We start from the raw sequence: 24,700 nt of genomic DNA on the forward strand, positions 1-24,700 counted from the left end.
GATTTTAAACTCCGTGAGGTTAGGGATAATATCTAACAACTCTACTATATTGTATTCCTCCAAGTGCTTTCTAATCAGTTAAATGCATCATTCGTATTTTGTTGTTTTTATTGTATTTCATATTTATTTCGTATTTATTGTAGTGCTCTGCACACAGCAAACTTTCAACATATGCCATCCCTTGATGGACTGATTCAAGAACTATCTGGTTCTCCAGGATCTCCTCACTGGTTTGAGCCCAAGCAGGAGGTGCGTGATGGGGGAGCTGGGGGAAGCCTCAGCCATGCCCCACCTCTTTCTTGGGCAGTTGGGCAGAGAAGGCCAGGGGCACCTAGCCCAACCCTGCATTTTAGCACAAAGCCACGGTGCCCAGCGTCCAGGGGCTAGAGTCAGCCATGAATTTCCAAAGCCTGCTGGACCATATCCGGTGGGCCTGTGGTGATGTTTGAGATGGACTGTGTAGTGTGGTGCATAAAAGAAAGGGCTGATTGGTAGAGAGTGAGGCAAAAACTGACACAATGCTCTCAGCAGTCATTGCTGTCTGCTGTCAACACTGGCTAGATCGATAGAGCACGGGTTGGGGAGTCAGAAGGTCATGGGTTCTAATCCTAGTTCTGCCACTTGTCTGCTGTGACCTTGGGCAAGTCACTTCACTTACCTGGGCCTCAGTTACCTCATCTGTAGAATGTGTAATTGAGACTGTAAGCCCCACGTGGGACAGGGACTGTGTCCAACCCAATTTACTTGCATTTGCCACGGTGCCTGGCACATAGTACATCCTCACCCTGGGCTTCAAGGCTCTCCATCACCTCGCCCCCTCCTACCTCACCTCCCTTCTCTCATTCTACTGCCCAGCCCGCACCCTCCGCTCCTCCACCGCTAATCTCCTCACTGTACCTCGTTCTCGCCTGTCCCGCCGTCGACCCCCGGCCCACGTCATCCCCCGAGCCTGGAATGCCCTCCCTCTGCCCCTCCGCCAAGCTAGCTCTCTTCCTCCCTTCAAGGCCCTGCTGAGAGCTCACCTCCTCCAGGAGGCCTTCCCAGACTGAGCCCCTTCCCTCCTCTCCCCCTCGTCCCCCTCTCCATCCCCCTGTCTTACCTCCTTCCCTTCCCCACAGCACCTGTATATATGTATATATGGTTGTACATATTTATTACTCTATTTATTTATTTATTTATTTATTTTACTTGTGCATTTCTATCCTATTTATTCTATTTTGTTGGTATGTTTGGTTCTGTTCTCTGTCTCCCCCTTTTAGACTGTGAGCCCACTGTTGGGTAGGAACTGTCTCTATGTGTTGCCAATTTGTACTTCCCAAGCGCTTAGTACAGTGCTCTGCACATAGTAAGTGCTCAATAAATACGATTGATTGATTGATTGATTGATAGTATGCACCAAAATTATTATTATTTAAATCCCGAGAGCAAGACGTGCCAATGAGGGAGGAAAAGAGGGAGATTGAAAAAAACGGTCCATTAAAAATGGGTAAATGGATCTCTGTTTACCAGTTTAAGGCAATAAAATGAGAGTCGTGGTTGTACGGGTATGTGTGGATTTGTTTTTGTGTGCACTAACGTGTGTGCATGTGTGTGTGTTAGCTACACTGACTGCATAAAAAATTACACTGTTATATGGTGGCTGGAGAGAGTGGATGGTGGCTTGGGAGGGGTATCACCCTAAAGGGGCAAAAGCCCCTCGTGGCAGGAGAGGTTGTTGTTAGGGAGAAAAGATAGCTGGACAGAATTTAGGGGAGGTTGGGGAAAGGCAGAAGATAAAAGAACTCATCCCTCCACCACTCCTTAATCAATCAATGGTATTTACTGAGCACTTACTGTGTGCACAGCACCGTGCTAAGTACTTAGAAGAGAACAATGCACTCCTTTACGGAGCCTCCTGGAGTCAGCTCTTACCCTTGAACTGAGCAGAATAGTCCTGATTCATTCAATTCATTCATTCAGTTGTATTTATGGAGGTTTTACTGGGTATAGAGCAGGTGTAGAGCACTGTCCAAGATCTTGGGAGAGTTCAGGACAACAATAAACGGACACATTCCCTGCCCATAACCAGCTTACAGTCTAGAGATAGACTGATAGTATAGAAATGTGGTGTGTGCATAGGGATTTCTGCTAGTCAACCAATGTTTTGGTCTAGTAGAGAGAGTACAGGCCTGGAAGTCAGGAAACCTAAGTTCAAATCCTGGATCTGACACTTGTCTGCTGGGAAATCTTGGGTAAGACACTTAAATGCTCTGTGCCTCAGTTTCCTCATCTGTAAAATGGGGATTCAATGTCTGTCATTCAATCGTATTTATTTATTGAGTGCTTACTGTGTGCAAAGCACTGTACTAAGCGCTTGGGAAGTACAAGTGGGCAACATATAGAGATGGTCCCTACCTAACATTCATTCATTCATTCAATCATATTGAGTGGTTACTGTGTGCAGAGCACTGTACTAAGCGCTTGGGAAGGACCTGTCCTCGCTTACCCTTAAACTGTGAACCTCTTAGGAGACAGGGACTGTGTCTGACCTGATTATCCTTTATCTACTAGAGTGCTCAGCAGAGCACTTGATGTCTGCTAAGCACTTAACAAATACCAAAGTCATTGTTAGATCACTGGTGCATTAATATAGCATTAAACAGGAGGTAAACTTAATCTCTCTCTCCCTGTCCCTTGCTCCTTTCTTCCCTCTCTCCTTCTTCTGAGCAATTTTCTTTCTGGTTGTCAGTGAGTTCTGTGGTGGCTGTATGCACCATCACAATTGATGTTTAATAATAATAATAATAGTAACAATAATGGCATTTGTTAAGTGCTTACTATGTGCAAAGCACTGTTCTAAGCCCTGGGGAGGTTACAAGGTGATCGGGTTGTCCCACAGGGGGCTCACAGTCATAATCCCCATTTTACAGATGAGGTAATTGAGGCACAGAGAAGTGAAGTGACTTGCCCAAAGTCACACAGCTGACAATTGGCGGAAAGCCCGCGCTCTTTCCACTGAGCCACGCTGCTTCTCTGTTTGAATGTTCAAATGCTTGGATGTTTGAAGCTCCCAGTAGAGGAAATGATCACAGAAGTAGTCAAATACAGGAAAACTAGGTTAACCTGATCAGAAGTAATGTAATAAAAACCCAGGTAGCATTTAACATGGAGTGAATCAAGAGGGAGAAGACAGTCAGTTACCACCCAATGAAAGGTGCCACCTTCCACCTTCAGATGTGAGACTAATATGGAACAGGGAATGTGTCCAACCTGATTATCTTGTATCTAACTCAGCTCTTACAGTGGTGCTTGTTTCATAGTAAGTGCTTAATAAATGAAAAAAAAAAAGGAGTGCAACCAATTAGATAGACTTTACCTTACATGATAATTGTGGTATTTGTTAAGCACTTACTATGTGTCAAGCACTCCACTAAGCACTGGAGTAGATACAAACTAATCAAGTTGAACATAGATGCTGTTTATCATGGGGCTCACAGTCTAAGATAACAGGTATTGAATCTCCATTTTATAAATGAAGAAACTGAGGCACAGAGAAGTTAAATCACTTGCCCAAGGAGGTGCTGGTTTTAGAACCCAGATCCCCTGACTCTCAGGTCCTTTCTCTTTCCACTGTGCCGTACTGACATGGAATTAAGATCACTGAGGAGTTGGGAAAGTCCTGGAAAGCTCAGTCCCATCTCGAGAAATCGGAGCTGAGGTGAGGCCTTTCCTCAGGCCTGCAAAGTCTCTCGCTTTCCATCTTACCAGCCCCCAAACCCAACTCCTCTTCTGGGGGTTGCTGAGAGAAGGGGCCTAGTCCATCCACTCTGTCACAGCTGGGCCCTCTGGCACCTAAGTCTATCAGAGCTTGGTGCTGACAAAAGCCTATCAACTTGGCCATCACTGAATCATACAGTATTCTGTTCCTGATAAAAGCCTCAGATTACTTGAATGAACTGTGAGGTTGTTGTCCTTCTTTCCACCTATCATTTATTCATTCATTCACTCAATCGTATTTATTGAACCCTTACTGCGTGCAGAGCACTGAACTAAGTTCTTGGGAAGTAGAGAAGCAGCATGACTCAGTGGAAAGAGCATGGGCTTAGGAATCAGAGGTCATGGGTTCTAATCCAGGCTCTGTCACTTGTCAGCTGTATGACTTTGGGTAAGTCACTTAACTTCTCTGTGCCTCAGTTACCTCATCTGTAAAATGGGTATTAAGACTGTGAGCCTCATGTGGGACAACCTGATCACTTTTTATCCCCCCCAGTGTTTAGAACAGTGCTTTGCACATAGTAAGGGCTTAACAAATACCATCATTATTATTAATATTATTATTATTATCATTAGTAAGTGCTCAATAAATACAATTGAATGAATGAATGAATGAATGAATGAATGAACGGAAAGATGTTTTCTTGGGTTGGTTTTAAATCATCTCCTTCGAGCTTCAATGAGTGCTTCCTGTTGGGGTGGGATTTGGTAAGCCACAATTCCATGTTTGCCATATTTACAGTCTGTGAGATTTTGTAAACTTCAATCATGTTTCACTGAAGACTGAACCTTTCTAGACTGAAGAGTCTTAATCTTATCACTAGTACTAATAATTATAATAATAATAATAATAACTGTGCACAATCTACCCCAGCACGTAGTACAGTGCCTAGCACATAATAAGCACTTACATAGAAGCAGCATGGCTTAGTGGAAAGAGGTTGGGAGTCTGAGGTTGTGGGTTCTAAACCCAGCTCCACCAATTGTCAGCTGTGTGACCCTGGGCAAGTCACTTAATTTCTCTGTGCCTCAGTTACCACATCTGTAAAATGGGAGTGAAGACTGTGAACCCCAGGTGAGTCAACCTGATTGCCTTGTATCTGCCCCAGCACTTAGAACAATGTTTGGCACTTAGGAAGCACTTAACAAATACCAATATCATTATTATTAACAAATAGAATTAAAAAACAAAAATAATTTTAAAAATCTAGCATTTGTTAAATATTTGCTATGTGACAAACACTGTGAAAAGTGCAAGGTAGATCCAATACAATCACAATAGATACAGTCCCTGTTCCACCCACACAGAGCTCACAGTCTAAGGGGGGAAGAGAACAGATATTGAATCACAATTACAAATGAGACAACTGAGGCACAGAGAGTTAAGTGACTTGCCCAAGGTCACACAGCAGGGAAGTGGTGGGGCAGAGATTAGAACCTCTGATTAGAACCTCTGACTCCCAGGCCTGAACTCTAGTCACTAGGCTACACTGCTTCTCCATCTGTGTTTAGAAGACTGCTCCACTGTCCTGCTCATCTTCTTTGCCCTTTTCTGCCCCTTCTCAAGCTCTTCTCTGTCATTCCTCAGTGGCAGCAAACAGAACCAGAGGGGGAAAACACCCTGGTAGCAAGGAATTGCCACTACAGTCTTCCCATCAATGCAAAAGCCACAGAAGGATTGGAAGGCTGAGTCTTGTTGGCTTATGCCCCTCCACCTCTGGATACCTCCTTTCTGGGGTCAGTTAGAGGAGGGCACTGCTCAGACACTGGATTAGGTGAAATTTCATACAAGAGGGTTAGTTCAATCAAACAGTGGCATTTATTGATCATTCATTGTGTGCAGAGTACTGTAAAAGTACTTGAGTACAATAGTTTGCAACACCATCCCTGCCCTCAAGGAACTTACAATCTTTCAGGGAAGATACACATTAAAATAAAATCCAGGTGGGGAGGCAAGGGAGTATAAGGATACATATAAGGGGTGAAGGTGAGGTGAATGTCTTAAGTGTTTAGGGAGTAAGGTGTAACTGTGTAAGTGATGCAGGAAGGAGGAAAAGCAGGATGGGAAACTAAAATAATAATAATAGTTATTATCATTATATTATATTATTATAGAGAATCAGCATGGCTCAATGGAAAGAGCACGGGCTTTGGAGTCAGAGGTCATGGGTTCAAATTCCGGCTTTGCCAACTGTCAGATGTGTGACTTCAGGCAAGTCACTCAACTTCCCTGGGTCTCAGGTACCTCATCTTGTTGTGAACGGGTTTGTCTGATCTCCATTTTGTTTTCCCATCCCTTCCTCCCATCCCTTTGTACACCCTTCTTCATGGAAGAAGAATGCCCGCCAAAACTTCCCGCCACAAAACCTGCCTAACAAAGGCCTCCCCAACCCTGACCTGCCTGACAAAAGCCATCCCTGTTGTCCACTAGCGGACTTGACATGACTGACTCCATTTTGTGCAGGCTAAGAGAACAACTCCTTTTTGTATTGTCTGCAACAGATGCCTTCAAGGCCATTAAACAAGTAACACTTATCTATGTAAGGTCGTAGGTCAGATGACATCCTGACAAGACAGTGACAACAGAAGATAACAGAATTTACACACCTATTTATACAAGGCCATATGGCAGATAACAACCTTTACAAGGCAGTAAAAACAGAGAATTTACAGCATCCTTTGTTCCTAATTGGATTCCTGAAATTCCTAAATGCTCCCTCCCATGTTGCTGTAACTGAATAAAAGACACAGTGAGAATGGGATCGGGGCTGCTTGATCTTGGTCCCTGGCCCCTTGCAGCCGTGCGCTAGTAAGATCCACTTCTAAATTTCTACCTGGGTCTCACTCGCTGATTCTCGGCACAACAATCTGTAAAATGGGGATTAAGACTGTGAGCCCCATGTGGGACACCCTGATCACCTTGTAACTTCCCCAGCACTTAGAACAGTGCTTTGCACATAGTAAGTGCTTAATAAATGCCATTATTATTATTATCATTATTATTGTATTTGCTAAGTACCTGCTCTGTGCCAGGCACTTTACTAAGCACTGGGGTGGATACAAGCAAACAGTTTGGACACGGTCCCTGTCCCATGTAGGACTCACAAGCCTCAATCCCCGTTTTATAGATGAGGTAACTGAGGCACAGAGAAGCGAAGTGAATTGCCCCAGGTAACACAGCAGACAAGTAGCAGAGCTGGAATTAGAACCTCCTAGGCCCTTGCTCTATCCACTAAATTATGGTATTTTTTAAGCACTTATTATGTGCTAGTCAATCAGTCAATTGCATTTGTTGAGCACTTTCTACGGGCAAAACATTGTAAAAAGCACTTGGTAGAATACAATATAGCAGGTGGGAGAGGCATTCCCTGCCCCAAAGGAGTTTACAGTCTAGAGAGGAGCTTGCAGTCTAGAGACTGTACTAAGCAATGGGGTAGGTACAAGATAATCCTTTCTGACACAGTCCCTGACCTACATGGGACTTTGGAATTTCTGAAATCCTCAGGGTACTGTTTCAACTCTTTCTGTAATCAACTCAGTTTTAGTGTGCTCTCCCAAGCCCTTAGTACACTAAGAGCTCAGTAAATACAACCGATTTAGTGATTGATCGAAAGCTCTGCCTCTTCCATTCCAGAAAGCAGACCTACTAGCTCTTTAAAGGTTCACCATGTCTGCTCTCCACCCCTCCAACTTCAGCACTTCCTACTCCGGTCTCCTGGGCTTCCCAGGCCTGGACTCTTTGGCTTATCCATGGATCGCCCTCCTCTTGTCCGCCATCTGCACCGTAGTGCTGCTGGGAAACAGCACCATCCTCTACATACTCCGGATAGAGCGGAGCCTCCACGAGCCCATGCACTACCTCTTGGGCCTGCTGACCACCATGGACTTGGGCATGGGACTCTCAATCAATCAATCAATCAATCGTATTTATTGAGCGCTTACTATGTGCAGAGCACTGTACTAAGCGCTTGGGAAGTACAAATTGGCATCACATAGAGACAGTCCCTACCCAACAGTGGGCTCACAGTCTAAAAGGGGGAGACAGAGAACAGAACCAAACATACCAACAAAATAAAATAAGTAGGATAGAAATGTACAAGTAAAATACATAAATAAATAAATAAATAGAGTAATAAATATGTACAACCATATATACATATATACAGGTGCTGTGGGGAAGGGAAGGAGGTAAGACAGGGGGATGGAGAGGGGGACGAGGGGGAGAAAAAGAAGGGGCTCAGTCTGGGAAGGCCTCCTGGAGGAGGTGAGCTCTCAGCAGGGCCTTGAAGGGAGGAAGAGAGCTAGCTTGGCGGATGGGCAGAGGGAGGGCATTCCAGGCCCGGGGGATGACGTGGGCCGGGGGTCGATGGCGGGACAGGCGAGAGCGAGGTACAGTGAGGAGATTAGTGGTGGAGGAGCGGAGGGTGCGGGCTGGGCAGTAGAAGGAGAGAAGGGAGGTGAGGTAGGAGGGGGCGAGGTGATGGAGAGCCTTGAAGCCCAGGGTGAGGAGTTTCTGCTTGATGCGCAGATTGATCGGTAGCCATTGGAGGTTTTTGAGGAGGGGAGTAATATGTCCAGAGCGTTTCTGGACAAAGATAATCCGGGCAGCAGCATGAAGTATGGATTGAAGTGGAGAGAGACACGAGGATGGGAGATCAGAGAGAAGGCTAGTGCAGTAGTCCAGACGGGATAGGATGAGAGCTTGAATTAGCAGGGTAGCGGTTTAGATGGAGAGGAAAGGGCGGATCTTGGCAATGTTGCGGAGCTGAGACCGGCAGGTTTTGGTCACGGCTTGGATGTGAGGGGTGAATGAGAGAGCGGAGTCGAGGATGACACCAAGTTTGCGGGCTTGTGAGACGGGAAGGATGGTAGTGCCGTCAACAGAGATGGGAAAGTCAGGGAGAGGACAAGGTTTGGGAGGGAAGACAAGGAGCTCAGTCTTCGACATGTTGAGCTTTAGGTGGCGGGCGGACATCCAGATGGAGATGTCCTGAAGGCAGGAGGAGATGCGAGCCTGGAGGGAGGGGGAGAGAGCAGGGGCAGAGATGTAGATCTGGGTGTCATCAGCGTAGAGATGATAGTTGAAGCCGTGGGAGCGAATGAGGTCACCAAGGGAGTGAGTGTAGATTGAGAACAGAAGGGGACCAAGCACTGAACCTTGGGGAACCCCCACAGTAAGAGGATGGGAGGGGGAGGAGGAGCCTGCAAAAGAGACTGAGAAAGAACGACCGGAGAGATAAGAGGAGAACCAGGAGAGGACGGAGTCTGTGAAGCCAAGGTCAGATAACGTGTGGAGGAGAAGGGGGTGGTCCACAGTGTCAAAGGCAGCTGAGAGGTCGAGGAGGATTAGGACAGAGTATGAGCCGTTGGATTTGGCAAGCAGGAGGTCATTGGTGACCTTTGAGAGCGCAGTTTCCGTGGAATGAAGGGGACGGAAGCCAGACTGGAGTGGGTCGAGGAGAGAGTTGGTGTTGAGGAATTCTAGGCAGCGCGTGTAGACAACTCGTTCAAGGAGTTTGGAAAGGAATGGTAGGAGGGATATGGGACGATAACTAGAAGGTGAGGTGGGGTCAAGAGAGGGTTTTTATAGGATGGGAGAGACATGGGCATGTTTGAAGGCAGAGGGGAAGGAACCAGTGGAGAGTGAGCGGTTGAAGATGGAAGTTAAGGAGGGGAGAAGGGATGGAGCGAGAGATTTCATAAGATGAGAGGGAATGGGGTCAGAAGCACAGGTGGCCGGAGTAGCACTTGAGAGGAGGGAGGAGAGTTCCTCTGAGGATACCGCTGGGAAGGATGGGAGAGTAGCAGAGAGTGTTGAGAGCCGGGGGGTTGGAGAAAGGGGGGAAGAGACTTTGGGGAGGTCGGACCTGATGGATTCAATTTTGTTAATGAAGTAGGAGGTCAGATCGTTGGGGGTGAGGGAAGGAGGAGGGGGAGGAACCGGGGGCCTGAGAAGGGAGTTGAATGTACGGAAGAGCTGGCGGGGGTGATGGGCATGGGTGTCAATGAGGGAGGAGAAATAGTTTTTTCTGGCAGAAGAGAGGGCCGAGTTAAGGCAGGAAAGGATAAACTTGAAGTGAACGAGGTTGGCATGGTGTTTAGACTTTCGCCAGCAGCGTTCGGCAGCTCGAGCATAAGAGCGAAGGAGGCGGACAGTGGCAGTGATCCAGGGCTGTGGGTTAGTGGTGCGAGAGCGGCGAAGGGAAAGGGGAGCGAGCGAGTCTAGCTGAGTAGAAAGGGTAGAGTTGAGAGCAGTAATCTGATCATCAAGACTGGGTAGAGAGGAGAGGGCGGCGAGGTGGGGTGTGAGGCGCTCCGAAAGATGGGTGGGGTCCAGAGAGCGGAGATCTCTGTGAGGGAGTAATACGGATTTACAGGGGAAAGGAGTGTGAGTGAGGAGGCAGGTGAGAAGATTATGATCAGAGAGAGGGATCACAGAGTTGGTGAGGGTGGACACAGTGCAGCGGTAGGAGATGATGAGGTCGAGGGTATGACCAAGTTGGTGAGTGGGTGAGGTGGGGTGGAGGAAGAGGTTGGCAGCGTCAAGGAGAGATAGAAGGTGGGCGGCAGAGGAGTCGTTAGGGATATCCATGTGGATATTGAAGTCTCCGAGGATCAGAGTGGGCATGGAGAAGGAGAGAAGGAATGTGAGGAAGGGGTCAAAGTCGTTAAAGAAGTTGGAAGTGGGGCCCGGAGGGCGGTAGATGACGGCTACAAGAATCTGGAGGGGGTGGTAGAGGCGAATAATGTGGGCTTCAAAGGAAGGGAAGGAAAGGGAAGGGGAAGGAGGGATAGTGCGAAAGCGACATTGGGGGGCGAGAAGGAAACCGACACCTCCTCCTTTTCCGGTGAGTCTGGGGGAGTGGGAGAAGAAGAGGCCTGCACTGCAGAGAGCAGCAGAAGAGACCGTGTCGTCCGGCGACAGCCATGTTTCAGTTAGGGACTCTCAATGCTGCCCGCAGTTCTGGGCAACCTGTGGGGATTTCACCAGGAGATCAGCCTTGACGCCTGCATCGCCCCATCGTCCTTTATCCACGGACTGTCCGGTGTGGAGTCTGGTGTCCTGCTGGCCATGTCTTGGGACCACTTCCTCACCATCTGCAACCCCTTGCACTATACTTGCCTAGTAACTGGCTCATCAATCATCAAAATTGGAACAATTGTTTTAACCAGGAGCTAGCTATTGACCCTTCCCGTGATCATTCGCCTGAGATTCTTCTTCTATTGCCGCCCCCATGTCCTCTCTCACTCCTTCTGCCTGCACCAGGACCTGCTCCGCTTGACTTGTTCTGACACTCAGTTCAACAGTTTCTATGCCCTTGGGCTCATGATCATCATTCTCATCTTGGACTCTGTGCTTATTCTGGCCTCCTACATCCTGATCTTCCAGACCGTGCTGACTGTGGCCTCATGCGGGGAATGGCTGAAGTTTCCCCAGACCTGCACCTCCCACATCCTCACCATCTTGGTCTTTTATATTCCCACTGTCGGCCTGAGCATGGTTCACCGTTTCGGAAAGCATCTGACTCCTCTGGTCCACGTGCTCATGGGCCACATCTACATCCTTTTCCCTCTCCTGATGAACCCCATCATCTACAGTATCAAAACCCAGCAGATCAGCAAAAGGATCCAAGGAATGTTCTACCCAGAAAGGGGCTGAGCAGCTTGCCTTTTACAAGTGAAAAACACATCACCTCCCCGTGGCCCGGTTTCCAGAGGCCGTCATCATCACCTCACTTCCGGCTCCTCAACCTCTCCCCGTTCTCATTCCTATCCACAACATTTATGGAGTTCCCTGGATTCAGAGCATGTACTAGGCCCTTGGGGAACAGTCAATCAATCTGTGAGTGGGTACTGACTGCAAAGCACTGTACTAAGCACTTAGGAGCATACAAGAAATGTCACATGGTCCCTGCCCTCAAAGGGGAGATGGATGATAACAAGGTACAGTCTCTGCCTTCAAGGACATTTCAGTCTAATGGGAGAGACAAGAAGACTAGAGAGGAGAAGGATCAATGATCAGCCCAAGGAAAAAGACAAAAGAGCCAACAGGATCATTCCTGAGAGTCAGAGGAAATGACATAACCAGGAAATTGGAAGTATTAAAAGCCTTTTGGAAGGGGTGCTTTCATTGTCATACTTCATGTGTGAAGATTATGTCACTTAGGAAGATGTGGGTTCAGAGGTGGCTGAAGAGGCCAAAGCAGGATTGACAATCCAAGACACACCATTATGCACAAACATGCCCTAGCTCCTGATTGTGCTTGGGGGTTTAATGCATTTGTTCGATGCTTACTATCCACTAGGCCCTGTACTAAACTCTCGGTTAGATTCAATATGGATTAGACTTAGTCTCTGACCCACATAGGGTTCACCGTCTAACGGGGAGGGAGAACAAGCATTGAATCCCCATTTTACAGATGTGGAAACAGAGGCACAGAGCAGCTACCTGACTGGAATACCTGGGATTACAATCAAGGTCTCCAGATTCCCTGGTCCGAGTTCTTTCCTCTGGCCATGCCCCTTCTCCAGTTTGAAGCAAGGCTCTATGAAGAACCTGGCATGATTTTCCATTGGAGCTATTAGTGCCTCAAGCCTCTCACAGCCTTTTCTGAAGAAGAACAACTCCTTTCTGGGTTACAGTGTACCAAGCCCTTCTTCCTCCTGCCATTGTCTCCCAGCTTCCAGTTGTGATGCTCCATTATCTGAGGCTGCACTCACTGTAACCTTGGAACATTTCCTCTGCCTCAATCAGTCAATGAAAAGCATCATGGCCTAGTGGAAAAAGTATAGGGCTGGGAGTCAGAGGATCTGAGTTCCCACCCCGGCTCCACCACTTGTCTGCTCTGTGACCTTGGGCAAGTCACTTTTAACTACTCTGTGCTTCAGTTACCTCATCTGTAAAATGGAGATTTAGACTGTGAGCCCTATGTGGGCAGGGACTGCATCCAATCTGGATTATCTTGTCCTCTAGATTGTAAATGTGTTTTTGGCAGGGAACGTGTTTACCTCCTCTGTTATACTGTACTCCCCTGAGTGGTTAGTAAAGTGCTCTGCATATGAGTGCTCAATAAATATGACTGATTGAATGATAGATATACCCCAGTACTTACTACTACAGTACTTGGCAAAAATTAAGCACTTAAGTAACACTAAAGGAAAAAAAAAGAAACTGCCTTGAACTGTTGAAATCTGCCATCACCTACCTGCCTGCATCTACACTAGCCAGAGAGACTTTTGCCATATCTCCTGAGAATCTAGCAAGTCCTAAGGACAGTAATACCTTGAATTTATTTAGCACTTATCATATTTTCAAAGCCCTTTCACGTTAATTATCCATTGCCATTATTCTTTTTCTTATTATTCTTAGCCAGGAGGCTAGAGGTCTCCCTACTGCATTGTCTATGCACTTGTGTCTCTATCCCTTAAAAATAATAATAATGGTATTTGTTAAGCACTTACCATGTGCAAAGCAAGCAATGGAGAGATAGAAGGTGATCAGGTTGTCCCACGTAGGGCTCACAATCTTCATCCCCATTTGACAGATGAGGGAACTGAGGCACAGAGAAGTTAAGTGACTTGCCCAAAGTCACACAGCTGACAATTGGCGGAGCTGGGATTTGAACCCGTGATCTCTGCCTCCAAAGCCCATACTCTTTCCACTTAGCCACGCTGCTTCTCTTAAGCACTTTGATACTCACCAATGGTATTTTTTGAGTGCTTACTGTGTGCAGAGCACTGTACTCATCCTCCATCCAGCCCCACCACACTTATGTATATGTCCCTTTAACTCTGTCTCCCCCTTTTAGACTGTGAGCCCACTGTTGGGTAGGGACTGTCTGTATATGTTGCCAACTTGTACTTCCCAAGTGCTTAGTACAGTGTTCTGCACACAGTAAGCGCTCAATAAATACGATTGATTGATTGATTGATTTACCCTATCTGTATTTAAATATATATCTCCTCCACTGGATTGATATATATCTCCTCCTTGTTGGCCAACTCTACCAAGTTTATTGTATTGAACTCTCCCAAGTGCTTAGTAGAGTGCTCCACACACAGCGAGCACCCAATAAATACCACTGGCTGATTGATGCCCGGGGAGGTATTCTTACATGGCTTTCTTCAAGCAAACTGAACTGGTTGGATCATTAATCTGAGCCAGGTATGTCAGAGTTTATGTTCTCATGTGCTCTGTCTCATCTCCCTCTGCAGCCACCAGTCTGTGCCTAGATGTAATGAACCAATTGGTCTTGGAAAGAAGGGAGCTCAAAAGAGGTATTTGTGGCAACAAGGTGGACAAGTGCTTAATACAGTACACTGTACCCTGTGGGAGCTGAATAAATACTTTGCTACCACTACTACAGGCAGTTTAGGGAAGCAGTGTGGCTTAGTGGCAAGACCGCAGGTTTGGGAGTCAGAGGTTATGGGTTCTAATCCTGGTCCTTCCACCTGTCTGCTGTGTGACTTTGGGCAAGCCACTTAACTTCTCTGTGCCACAGTTATCTCATCTGTAAAATGGGGGTGAAGACTGGGAGCTCCACATGGGACAATCTGATTACCTTGTATCTACCCCAGGGCTTAGAACAGTACTTGGCACATAGTAAGTGCTTAACAAATACCATTGTTATGATTATTATCAGGGCATATACCCTCTGCAGACAAGAGATGCTGTCCCTCCCGGCAGCTCGCATCCACCTTTCATGGTCCCCATGTGGACTACACCTCCCCACCCGCATAGAGATTGCTAGAGATCACCCTCTCCCAACATTCCTGGGCACCCTCCCCTGACATTCCTGTGTGCTGCCCCTGCTCCAGAACTTGCCTAGGTGGCTGTGAGCATGTTAACCTCTCTGTACCTCAGTCTCCTCATCTGTAAAATGGGGATTTGATATATTTTCTCCCTCCCCCAACTTAAAACATTCAATGCTTACCCCATAAGAAGTGCTTATCCAAGCACTTAGTACAATGCTCTGCACATAGTAAGTGCTCAATAAATATCACTGATTGATATTAAGACAGTTTTCAGGACAAGGCTCTTAGAATCAATTGTAATAAAAATAACAATAATAATGGTATTTGTTAAGCACTTACTATGTGCAAAGCACTGTTCTAAGTGCTGGGGGGAATGCAAGGTAATGAGGTTGTCCCACAGGGGGCTCACCATCTTAATCCCCATTTCACAGAGGTAACTGAGGCACAGGGAAGTGAAGTGACTTGCCCAAAGTCACACAGCTGACAAGTGGTGGAACCAGGATTAGAACCCATGACCTCTGACTCCCAAGCCCAGGCTCTTTCCACTAATCCACACTGCTTCATCTTAGTACCTGCATTGACACCAGCTGAAGTGACACCTTCTGTGGAAAGGGTCAGGTTTTATGGCTGGCTGCCTTACACATCATTATTAGGGATTAGCCTAACTCTCATTAACTGAATGGCCCATTTCAGTACAATTTCTTAAGAAAAACAACCACTAACAAAGTCAGGATTCAGTTGCGGTTTAAAAAAAGGGTTTTGTGTGGAGAAATAATAAGATCAAACTGCAGTACATGGTGCTGTGCGTGTAAGGGTGATGTCTCACCCGCGTGCTAGTGGGCCCGAAGGCTATCCAACTGGTGGCTCGCTGGCAACATATAGGCACACAGTAAGTGCTCAATAAATACAATTGGATGAATGAATGAATGACAGGAGGTGGCTGCATGGAGCAGATAAAACAAGGGCAGGAAGGAGCCAGGAAGCTGCTGGCTCCAGGCAACTAAAACTAGGGGAATTTTTCCCGTTTGAAAGGCAGCCAGCCACAAAACCTGACCCTGTCAACAGAAGGTGTCACTTCAGCTGGTGCCAATACAGGCAGTCCTTGAACTTTGGACTGTCAGCTTCTGAAAACTGTCTTAGCAACAATCATAGTATTTTTTGAGTGTTCACTGGCTACAATTCATTCTAAGAGCCTTGTCCTGAAAACTCTGTCTTAGTATCAATCAATGATATTTATTGAGCACTTACTGTGTGCAGAACATTGTACTAAGTGTTTGGAAGAACACAATACAGTAGAGTTAGGAGATACGTTCCCTGCCCACAACAAACTTACAGTCTAGAGAGTCTGCCTTCAAGACATCTCTACTTGGATTTCCTCCTGTTACCTCAAACTTGAAATGTTTGAAACAGAACTTCTAATCTTCCCACCCAAAACCTATCCTCCCCCTAACATTCCCATGACTGTAGAATGCACCACCATCCTTCTTGTCCCACAAGCCAATAACCTTGGAGTTGTCCTTGACTCCTTCTCTCATTCAACCCACATATTCAATTCATCACTTAATCCTGTCATTTCGAACTTCACAACATCTCTAAAATCCTCTCTTTCCGTTCCATCCAAACTGCTACCACATTAATCCAATCGCTTATCCTATCCCATCTTGATTACTGTATCAGCCTCCAGATCCAGGGAGGGTGACCTCCCTGCCTCCATGGTTTTCTTGAAGCAAACTGAGCTGGATGGATCATTGATCTGAGCCAGAAATGTCAGTGTTTATGTTCTCATGTTCTCTGCCTCTTTTCCCTCTGCAGCCTCCAGTCTCTGCCAAGGTAGAATGAACCAATTGGTCTTGGAAAGCAGGGATCTCAGAAGTGGAATTTGAGTCAATCAATATATGCATCATACTTACTGAGCACTTGCTGTGTGCAGTACGCTATACTAAGCACTTGGGAGAGTATAATACAACAGAGTTGATAGACATGTTTCCTGCCTACAATGACCTGAACAATCCCAGATAAAAACGTCTCTCAGAAGCTCTTTAGAGAAAAATGAATATGCTCCCTTGGTCACCCGTTCCACTATTTACCACCCTTCACGAAATGGAACATCTCAGAGCTGATTTTAGAGAAGAGAGCATTCATTGCTCCCAAGCACTTGTCTGTACAAGTGTACATAGGTGTACATGTGTCAAAGGGCCATGCCTGACTCTCCCTCATCACACCAGCAAGGGGAGACTTAAAAATTGTGATAGCTTAAGCACTTGTATGTAAAAAGCTGTATCAAGCGCTGGTGTAGATACATGAGAATCATTCATTCAGCCTTGTTTATTGAGTACTTACTGTGTGCAGATCGCTGTACTAAGTACTTGGGAGAGTAGAATATAACAATAAAGAGACACATTCCCTGTCCACAGTGAGCTCACAGTCTAGAGGACAAGCTTACAGTCTGACACAGTACCTATTTCACATGGAGCTCACAGTCTAAGGGGTAGATCATAAATTTGGAATGCAAAGAGAATGTCTGCTTATCATTATATTGCATTTTCCCAATCTCAGGGCACACATTAAGTGCTCAGTAAATAGGATTGAATGAATGAATGAATAAAAGGGAGAACAGGTATTAAATCCTCTTTCTACTGATAAGGAAACTGAGGCAGAGAAAGATTAAGTGGCATGCTCTCAGCCATGGCAACAGGCAAGTGGTGGCAACAGCATTAGAACCCAGGTCCTCTGACTCCCAAGCCCAACATCCTTGAACTAACTAGGCCATGCTTCCACCTGACTTGGAACCCAGCCATATCACCCCAAGGGTAGGCTGCCCCAGGGAGGCCGAGACAGACCCTGGGCTGTATAAACCCCTCCTCCGGCACCAGCATCATGCTCTGCATCCCGGTGCAGAGAGGGAGCAGGGACAGACTCTGAGCTGAGGACAGATGGGACAGATCTCAGGTGAGTGTGAGGTTAGCTCAACCCCAGGCAGGGGGAAGTGGGTTTTCAAGCACCGAGTAGCATGCTCTGCATATAGTGAGCTCTCAATAAATACAAATCAACCAGTCATATTAATTGAACACCTTCTGTGTGCAGAGCACCACACTAAGCACTTATTGGCTGACTTTAGAAAAGCAGCGGGGCTCAGTGGAAAGAGCCCGGGCTTTGGAGTCAAAGGTCATGGGTTCAAATCCTGGCTCAGCCACTTGTCAGCTGTGTGACTTTGGGCAAGTCACTTTACTTCTCTGTGCCTCAGTTACCTCATCTGGAAAATGGGGATTGTCTGTGAGCCCCATGTGGGACAACTTGATTACTTTGTATCTACCCCAGCAATTAGAACAGTGCTTTGTGCATAGTAAGCACTTAATAAATTCCATCATTATTATTATTATTATTGATTGATTCATTAGGCAGGGAATTGGGGAACCATTCAGGTGGAGAATGTGGGAATACCAGCCCTCTCCAGACTCTGGGAATCTGTTTCAGAGTGGTAATCTGCAAGGGAAATGAAACCCTCTATTATTAAGAATTTATGTGAATTGGCCAGACCTCTGAGTCTACTCTCTTCCCTTTGCCCATTGCACCCTGGACTGATCCCCAGAGCTGACCCAAGTCTGGGGCTTCCTCAAGGGTTCTTGGTCTGGAGATGGCCCACACATCCTAATTACCACCCAATAAATCAATCATATTTATTGAGTGCTTTTGTGTACAGAGCACTGTAATAAACACTTCGGAGAATTCAACACAACAGAGTTGGTAAATGTGTTCCCTGCCGACAGCGAGCTTACCGTCTAGAGGGAGCTTACACTCAAGTTCTTCACCAGCCCACCTGACCCACACCAGCCAGAGGACACCCACCTTCACCCAGCAAAATTGCTCTGCTTGACCCCAGAGTTAGAATCCATGTTCCCCCACCATGAACCACTACCTAGCATCAGGCACCTGATTTCCACTAGATTGTAAACTCCTTGAGGTTAGGGATAAATGTCTACCAACTCTACTGTATTGTATTCCTCCAAGTGCTTTCTAATCAATCAAACGTATCAGTTCTATTTTGTTGTTTTTATTGTATTTCAGTGTACATCACAGTACAGTGCTCTGCACACAGCAAATGCTCAACAAATGCCATCTGTTGATTGATTGATTCAAGAACTCTCTCCTGCTCTCTGGGATCACCACACTGCTTCGCCTCCAAGCAGGAGGTGCGTGATGGGGGAGCAGGGGAAAGCACCAGCCATACCTCAGCTCTTTCTCGGGCAGTTGGGCAGACAGAGTAGGGAGCACCTATCCCAACCCCGAATTTTAGCACAAACCCACAGGGTCCAGATTCCAGGGGCTAGAGTCGGCCATGAATCTCCAAATCCTGCTGGACCATGGGCGATGTTTGAGATGGACTGTGTAGTGTGGTGCATAAAAGAAAGTACTAATGGGTACAGAGTTGGGCAAAAACTGACACAATGCTCTCAGCAGTCATTGCTGTCTGCTGTCAACACTGGCTAGATCGATAGAGCATGGGCCTGGGTGTCAGAAGGTCATGGTTTCTAATCCTAGCTCCTCCATTTATCTGTCGTGTGACCTTGGGCAAGTCACTTCACTTATCTGGGCCTCAGTTGCCTCATCTGAAAAATGGGAATTGAGACTGTAAGCCCCACGTGGGACAGGGACTCTGTGTCCAACCCGATTTGCTTGTATTTACCCCAGCACTTAGTACAGGGCCTGGCACATAGTAAGTTCTTAACATATACCATAATTATTATTATTTAGATCCTGATAGAAAGACAGGCCAAGGAGGGAGGAAAGGAGGGATTTGAAAAAATGTTCCAATTAAAATGGATAAATGGATCTCTATTTACCGGTTTAAGGCAATAAACTGAGAGTGGCAGTCATTTTTATGGGTGTGTGTGAATTGTTTTTGTATGCATAAGCATGTATGTGCATGTGTGTGTGTAAGCTACACTGGGCTGCATAAACAATTACCCTGTTATATGGTGTCTCTCCCCACTTCAGTTTATAATTCACTCTGCTGCCCGGATTATCTTTGTACAGAAATGCTCTGGGCATGTCACTTTTCTCCTCAAAAATCTCCAGTGGTTGCCTGTCAACCTACGATTCAAACACAAACTCCTCACTCTCGGCTTCAAGGGTTTCCATCACCTCACCCCCTCCCACCTCACCTCCCTTCTCTCCTTCACTGGCCCAACCCACACCCTTCGCTCCTCTGCCACTAATCTCCTCACTGTACCTTGTTCTCGCCTGCCTGCCGTCGACCCCCTGGCCCATCTCCTTCCCCTGGCCTGGAATGCCCTCCCTACACACATCTGCCAAGCTAGCTCTCTTCCTCCCTTCAAAGCCCTACTGAGAGCTCACCTCCTCTAGGAGGCCTTCCCAGACTGATAGACTTTTTCCTCTTCTCCTCCCCTCTCCATCACCCCCTCCCCCTCTGCCCTACAGCACTTGTATATATTTGTACATATTTATTACTCTATTTTACTTGTACACAATTGCTACTCTATTTTATTAATGATGTGCACATAGCTAGAGCACAGGCTTTGGAGTCAGAGGTCTTGGGTTCAATCCTGGCTCCACCAACTGTCAGCTGTGTAACTTTGGGCAAATCACTTAATTTGTCTGTGCCTCAGTTACCTCATCTGTAAAATGGGGATTAAAACTGTGAGCCCCCTGTGGGACAACCTGATCACCTTGTAACCTCCCCAAGCACTTAGAACAGTGCTTTGCACATAGTAAGCACTAAACAAATACCATCATCATCATTATTATTATTATTATTATAATTCTACTGATTCTGATGGTTTTGACACCTGTCTACATATTTTATTTTGTTGTCTGTCTTCCCCTTCTAGACTGCGAGCCCACTGTTGGGTTGGGACCGTCTCTATATGTTGCTGACTTTCCCAAGCGCTTAGTACAGTGCTCTGCACACGGTAAGTGCTCAATAAATACGATTGAATTAATTAATTAATTAATTAATGGTGGCTGGAGAGGGTGGATGTTGGCTTGGGAGGGGTACTACTATAAAGGGGCAAAAGCTCCTCGTGGCAGGAGAGGTTTCTGGTATGGAAAGAGGACAGCTGGACAGAACTGGCTTAGGGGAGGTTGGGGAGAGGCAGAAGATTAAAGAACTCATCCCACTACCACTCCTCAGTCAATCAATCAATGGTATTTGCTGAGTGTTTATTGTGTGCAGAGCACTGTGCTAAGTAGTTAGACGAGCACAATACACTCCTTTCCACAGCCTCCTGGAGTCAGCTCTTACTCTTGTCCTGAGTAGCAGAGTACTGATTCATTCAATGCATTCATTCAGTTGTATTTATTGAGCTTTTCCTGGGTGTAGAGAACTGTACTAAGATCTTGGGAGAGTAAAATACAAAAATAAACAGACACATTCCCTGCCCACGACATGCTTACAGTCTAGAGATAGAATGATTGGATAGAAGTGCAGTATGTGCATAGGGATTTTTACTGGAAGCAGTGTGGCTTAGTGGAAAGAGCACAGGCTTGGGAGTCAGAGGTCGTGGGTTCTAATCCTGACTCTGCTGCTTGTCTGCTGTGTGACCTTGGGCGAGCCACTTAACTTCTCTGTGCCTCAGTTACCTTAACTGTAAAATGGGGATGAAGACTGTGAGCCCTATCCGGGACAACCTGAATAGCTTGTATCTACCCCAGTGCTTAGAGCAGTGCTTGGCACATAGTAAGCGCTTAACAAATACCAACATTATTGTCATTATTATTACTAGTCAACCAATGTTTTGGTCTAGTAGAGAGAGTACAGGCCTGGAAGTCAGGAAACCTAGGTTGAAATCCTCGATCTGATACGTACCTGCTGGGGAATCTTGGGTAAATCACTTAAATGTTCTATGCCTTAGTTTCCTCCTTGGTAAAATGGGGATTCAATGCCTGTCCTCCCTCGTCCTTAAACTATGAACCCATAATGGGATAGGGACTGTGTCTGACCTGATTATCCTTTATCTACTCAAGTGCTCAGCAGAGCACTTGACATATGGTAAGCGCTTAACAAATACCAAAGCTATTATTTGATCACTGGTGCATTAATATAGCACTAAACAATACGTAAACTTAATCTGTCTTTGTCTCTCTCTCTCTATCTCTCTCACCAGTTTCCTGCAGTTTTCTGAGGGAATAAGAGTAGTAACAGTAGTAGAATGTATAAGCGCCTACTTGGTGCACTACACTGTACTAAGGACTTGGGAAGTACAGAATAACAAAGTGGCATGTTCCCTGTCACTGAGGAGCTTAGAGTCTAGTTGGGAAGAGAAATGGAAATATCACAGCTTGAGAAGTTATTCCATATGCTGATTATCTGCTCCGTGAAAAGGTGTTTCCTTGGGTTGGTTTTTAATCTATGTTCTTCAAGCTTCAGTGAGTGCCTCCTATTGGGGTAGGATTTGGTGAGCCACAATTCCATGTTTGCCCTGTTTACATCTGTGAGGTTTTGTAAATTTCAATCATGTTTCACTGAAGATTGAGCCTTTCTAGACTGAAGAGACCTAGTTTTATCACCACTACCAATAATTCTAATGATAATGATAATAACTGTCCATTCCAATTCTCTTGAATCTAAACTACACTTCATGCAGTGCCTGGCACATAGTAAGCACTTAACGAATAAAATTAAAAAATAAAAATTAAAAAGCCCTCTAGCATTTGTTACATATTTACTATGTGACAAACACTGCACAAAGTGCAGGGTAAAACCAATACAATGCGATTAGACACAGTCCCTGTCCCACATGGGGCTCACAGTCTATGGGGGAAGGAGAACAGATATTGAATCACAATTACAGATGAGAGAACTGAGGCACAGAGAGTTAAGTGACTTGCCCAAGATCACACAGCAGGGAAGTGGTGGGGCAAAGATTAGAACCTAGGTCCTCTGACTCCCTGGCCTGAACTCTAGTCACTAGGCTATACTGCCTCTCCATCTGTGTTTAAAAGAAGGCCTCTCCACCCTCCTACTCATCTTCTTTGCCCTTTTCTGCCCCTTCTCAAGCTCTTCTCTGTCTTTTCTAAGTGTCAGCAAACAGACCCAGAAGGGGAAAACACCCTGGCAACAAGGAATTGCTCCTACAGTCTTCCCTTCAGTGCAAAAGCCACAGAGCGATTGGAAGGCTGAGACTGGTTGGCCTATGCCCCTCCACCTCAGGAAACCTCCTTTCTGGGGTCAGTTAGATGAGGGCACTGCTCAGACCCTGGATTAGGTGAAATTTCATACAAGACATTAGTTCAATCAATCAACGGCATTTATTGATCACTCATTCTGTGCAGAGAACTGTAAAAGTACTTGAGTACATTAGTTTGCAACACCATCCCTGCCCTCAAGGAACTTACAATATTGCAGGGAATATAGACATTAAAATAAATTACAGTTAGGGAGGCAAGCGAGTATAAGGATACATGTAAGGGGTGGGGGAGAGGTGAGTGTCAAGTGCTTAGGGAGTAAGGTGTAAGTATTTAAGTGATGCAGAAAGGAGGGAAAACAGGATGGGAAAATAAAATAATAATAATACTTATTATTATTATTATGGTATTTGTTAAGTGGTTGCTATGTGCCAGGCACTTTACTAAGCACTGGGGTGGATACAAGCAAACAGTCTGGACACGGTCCCTGTCCCACGTAGGACTCACAAGCCTCAATCCCCATTTTATAGATGAGGTAACTGAGGCACAGAGAAGTGAAGTGAATTGCCCCAGGTCACACAGCAGACAAGTGGCAGAGCTGGGATTAGAGCCTCCTAGGCCCTTGTTCTATCCACTAAACAATGGTATTTTTTAAGCACTTATTATGTTCCAATCAATCAGTCAATTGTATCTGTTGAGCACTTTCTATGAGCAAAGCATTGTACTAAGCACTTGGGAGAGTACAATATAACAGAGGTGGGAGACACATTCCCTGCCCCAAAGGAGTTTACAGTCTAGAGAGGAACTTGCAGTCTAGAGACTGTACTAAGCAAGACTGTACCAAACACTGTACTAAGCAATGGGGTAGATACGAGATAATCCTTTCTGACACAGTCCCTGACCCATATGGGGCTTCGAAATATCTGAAATCCTCAGGGTACTGTTTCAACTCTTTCTGTAATCAACTCTGTTGAAGTGTGCTCTCCCGAGCCCTTAATACACCAAGAGCTCCATAAATACAACCGGCTGATTTACTGATTGATCGAATGCTCTGCCTCTTCTATTCCAGGAAGCAGACCTACTAGCTCTTCAAAGGTTCACCATGTCTGCTCTCCACCCCTCCAACTTCAGCACTTCCTACTTCCGTCTCCAGGGCTTCCCGGGCCTGGAATCGGCTTATCCATGGGTCGCCCTCCTCTTGTCCACCATCTACACCATAGTGCTGCTGGGGAACACCACCATCCTCTACGTACTCCGGATAGAGCGGAGCCTCCACGAACCCATGTACTACCTCTTGGCCCTGCTGACCACCACGGACTTGGGCATGGGACTCTCGACGCTGCCCACGGTTCTGGGCGTCCTGTGGGGACATCACCAGGAGATCAGCCTCGATGCCTGCATTGCCCAAGCATACTTTATCCATGGACTGGCCGGCATGGAGTCCGGTGTCCTCCTGGCTATGTCTTGGGACCGCTTCATCGCCATCTGCAACCCCTTGCGCTACACTTCCCTAGTGACTGGCTCATCGATCATTAAAATTGGAGTGATCTTTTTAATCAGGTGCGTGCTATTGACCCTTCCTGTGATTATCCGCCTAAGATTCTTCTTCTATTGCCACCCCCATGTGCTCTCTCACTCCTTCTGTCTGCACCAGGACCTGCTCCGCTTGGCTTGTTCCGACATTCGCTTCAACAGTTTCTACGCCCTCGGGCTTGTGATCAGCACTCTCGTCTTGGACTCTGTGCTAATTTTGGCTTCCTACATCCTTATCCTCCGCACAGTGTTGGTTGTGGCCTCGCATGGGGAGATGCTGAAGTCTCTCCAAACATGCACCTCCCACATCCTTGCCATCTTGGTCTTTTACGTTCCCGTGGTCGGCCTGACCATGGTTCACCGTTTTGGAAAGCACCTGACTCCTCTGGTCCACGTGCTCATGGGCCACATCTACATCCTTTTCCCTCCCCTGATGAACCCCATCATCTACAGTATCAAAACCCAGCAGATCCGCAAAAGGATCCTAGGAATGTTCTACCTGGAAAGGGGCTGA

At 46.3% G+C, this 24,700-nt stretch overlaps 1 protein-coding gene and 1 pseudogene across 1 annotated transcript; both read left to right on the forward strand.

Moving 5' to 3' along the window:
- The first annotated feature begins 7,420 nt into the window (after positions 1-7,420).
- Positions 7,421-11,413, forward strand: LOC119943616 (annotated as a pseudogene).
- Positions 11,414-23,755: 12,342 nt separating this feature from the next.
- On the forward strand, positions 23,756-24,700 carry LOC119943623 (olfactory receptor 51V1-like). Its single transcript, XM_038764731.1, has one exon. It carries the CDS (start codon positions 23,756-23,758, stop codon positions 24,698-24,700), a length of 945 nt encoding a protein of 314 aa, XP_038620659.1.

The sequence above is a fragment of the Tachyglossus aculeatus genome, chromosome 2 (assembly GCF_015852505.1).
Source record: "Tachyglossus aculeatus isolate mTacAcu1 chromosome 2, mTacAcu1.pri, whole genome shotgun sequence".
Classification (NCBI taxonomy): Eukaryota; Metazoa; Chordata; class Mammalia; order Monotremata; family Tachyglossidae; genus Tachyglossus; species Tachyglossus aculeatus.

Bases quoted from the DNA above. Each gene is read 5' to 3' on its own strand.
- LOC119943623 (XM_038764731.1), top strand. From the start codon at position 23,756: ATGTCTGCTCTCCACCCCTCCAACTTCAGCACTTCCTACTTCCGTCTC.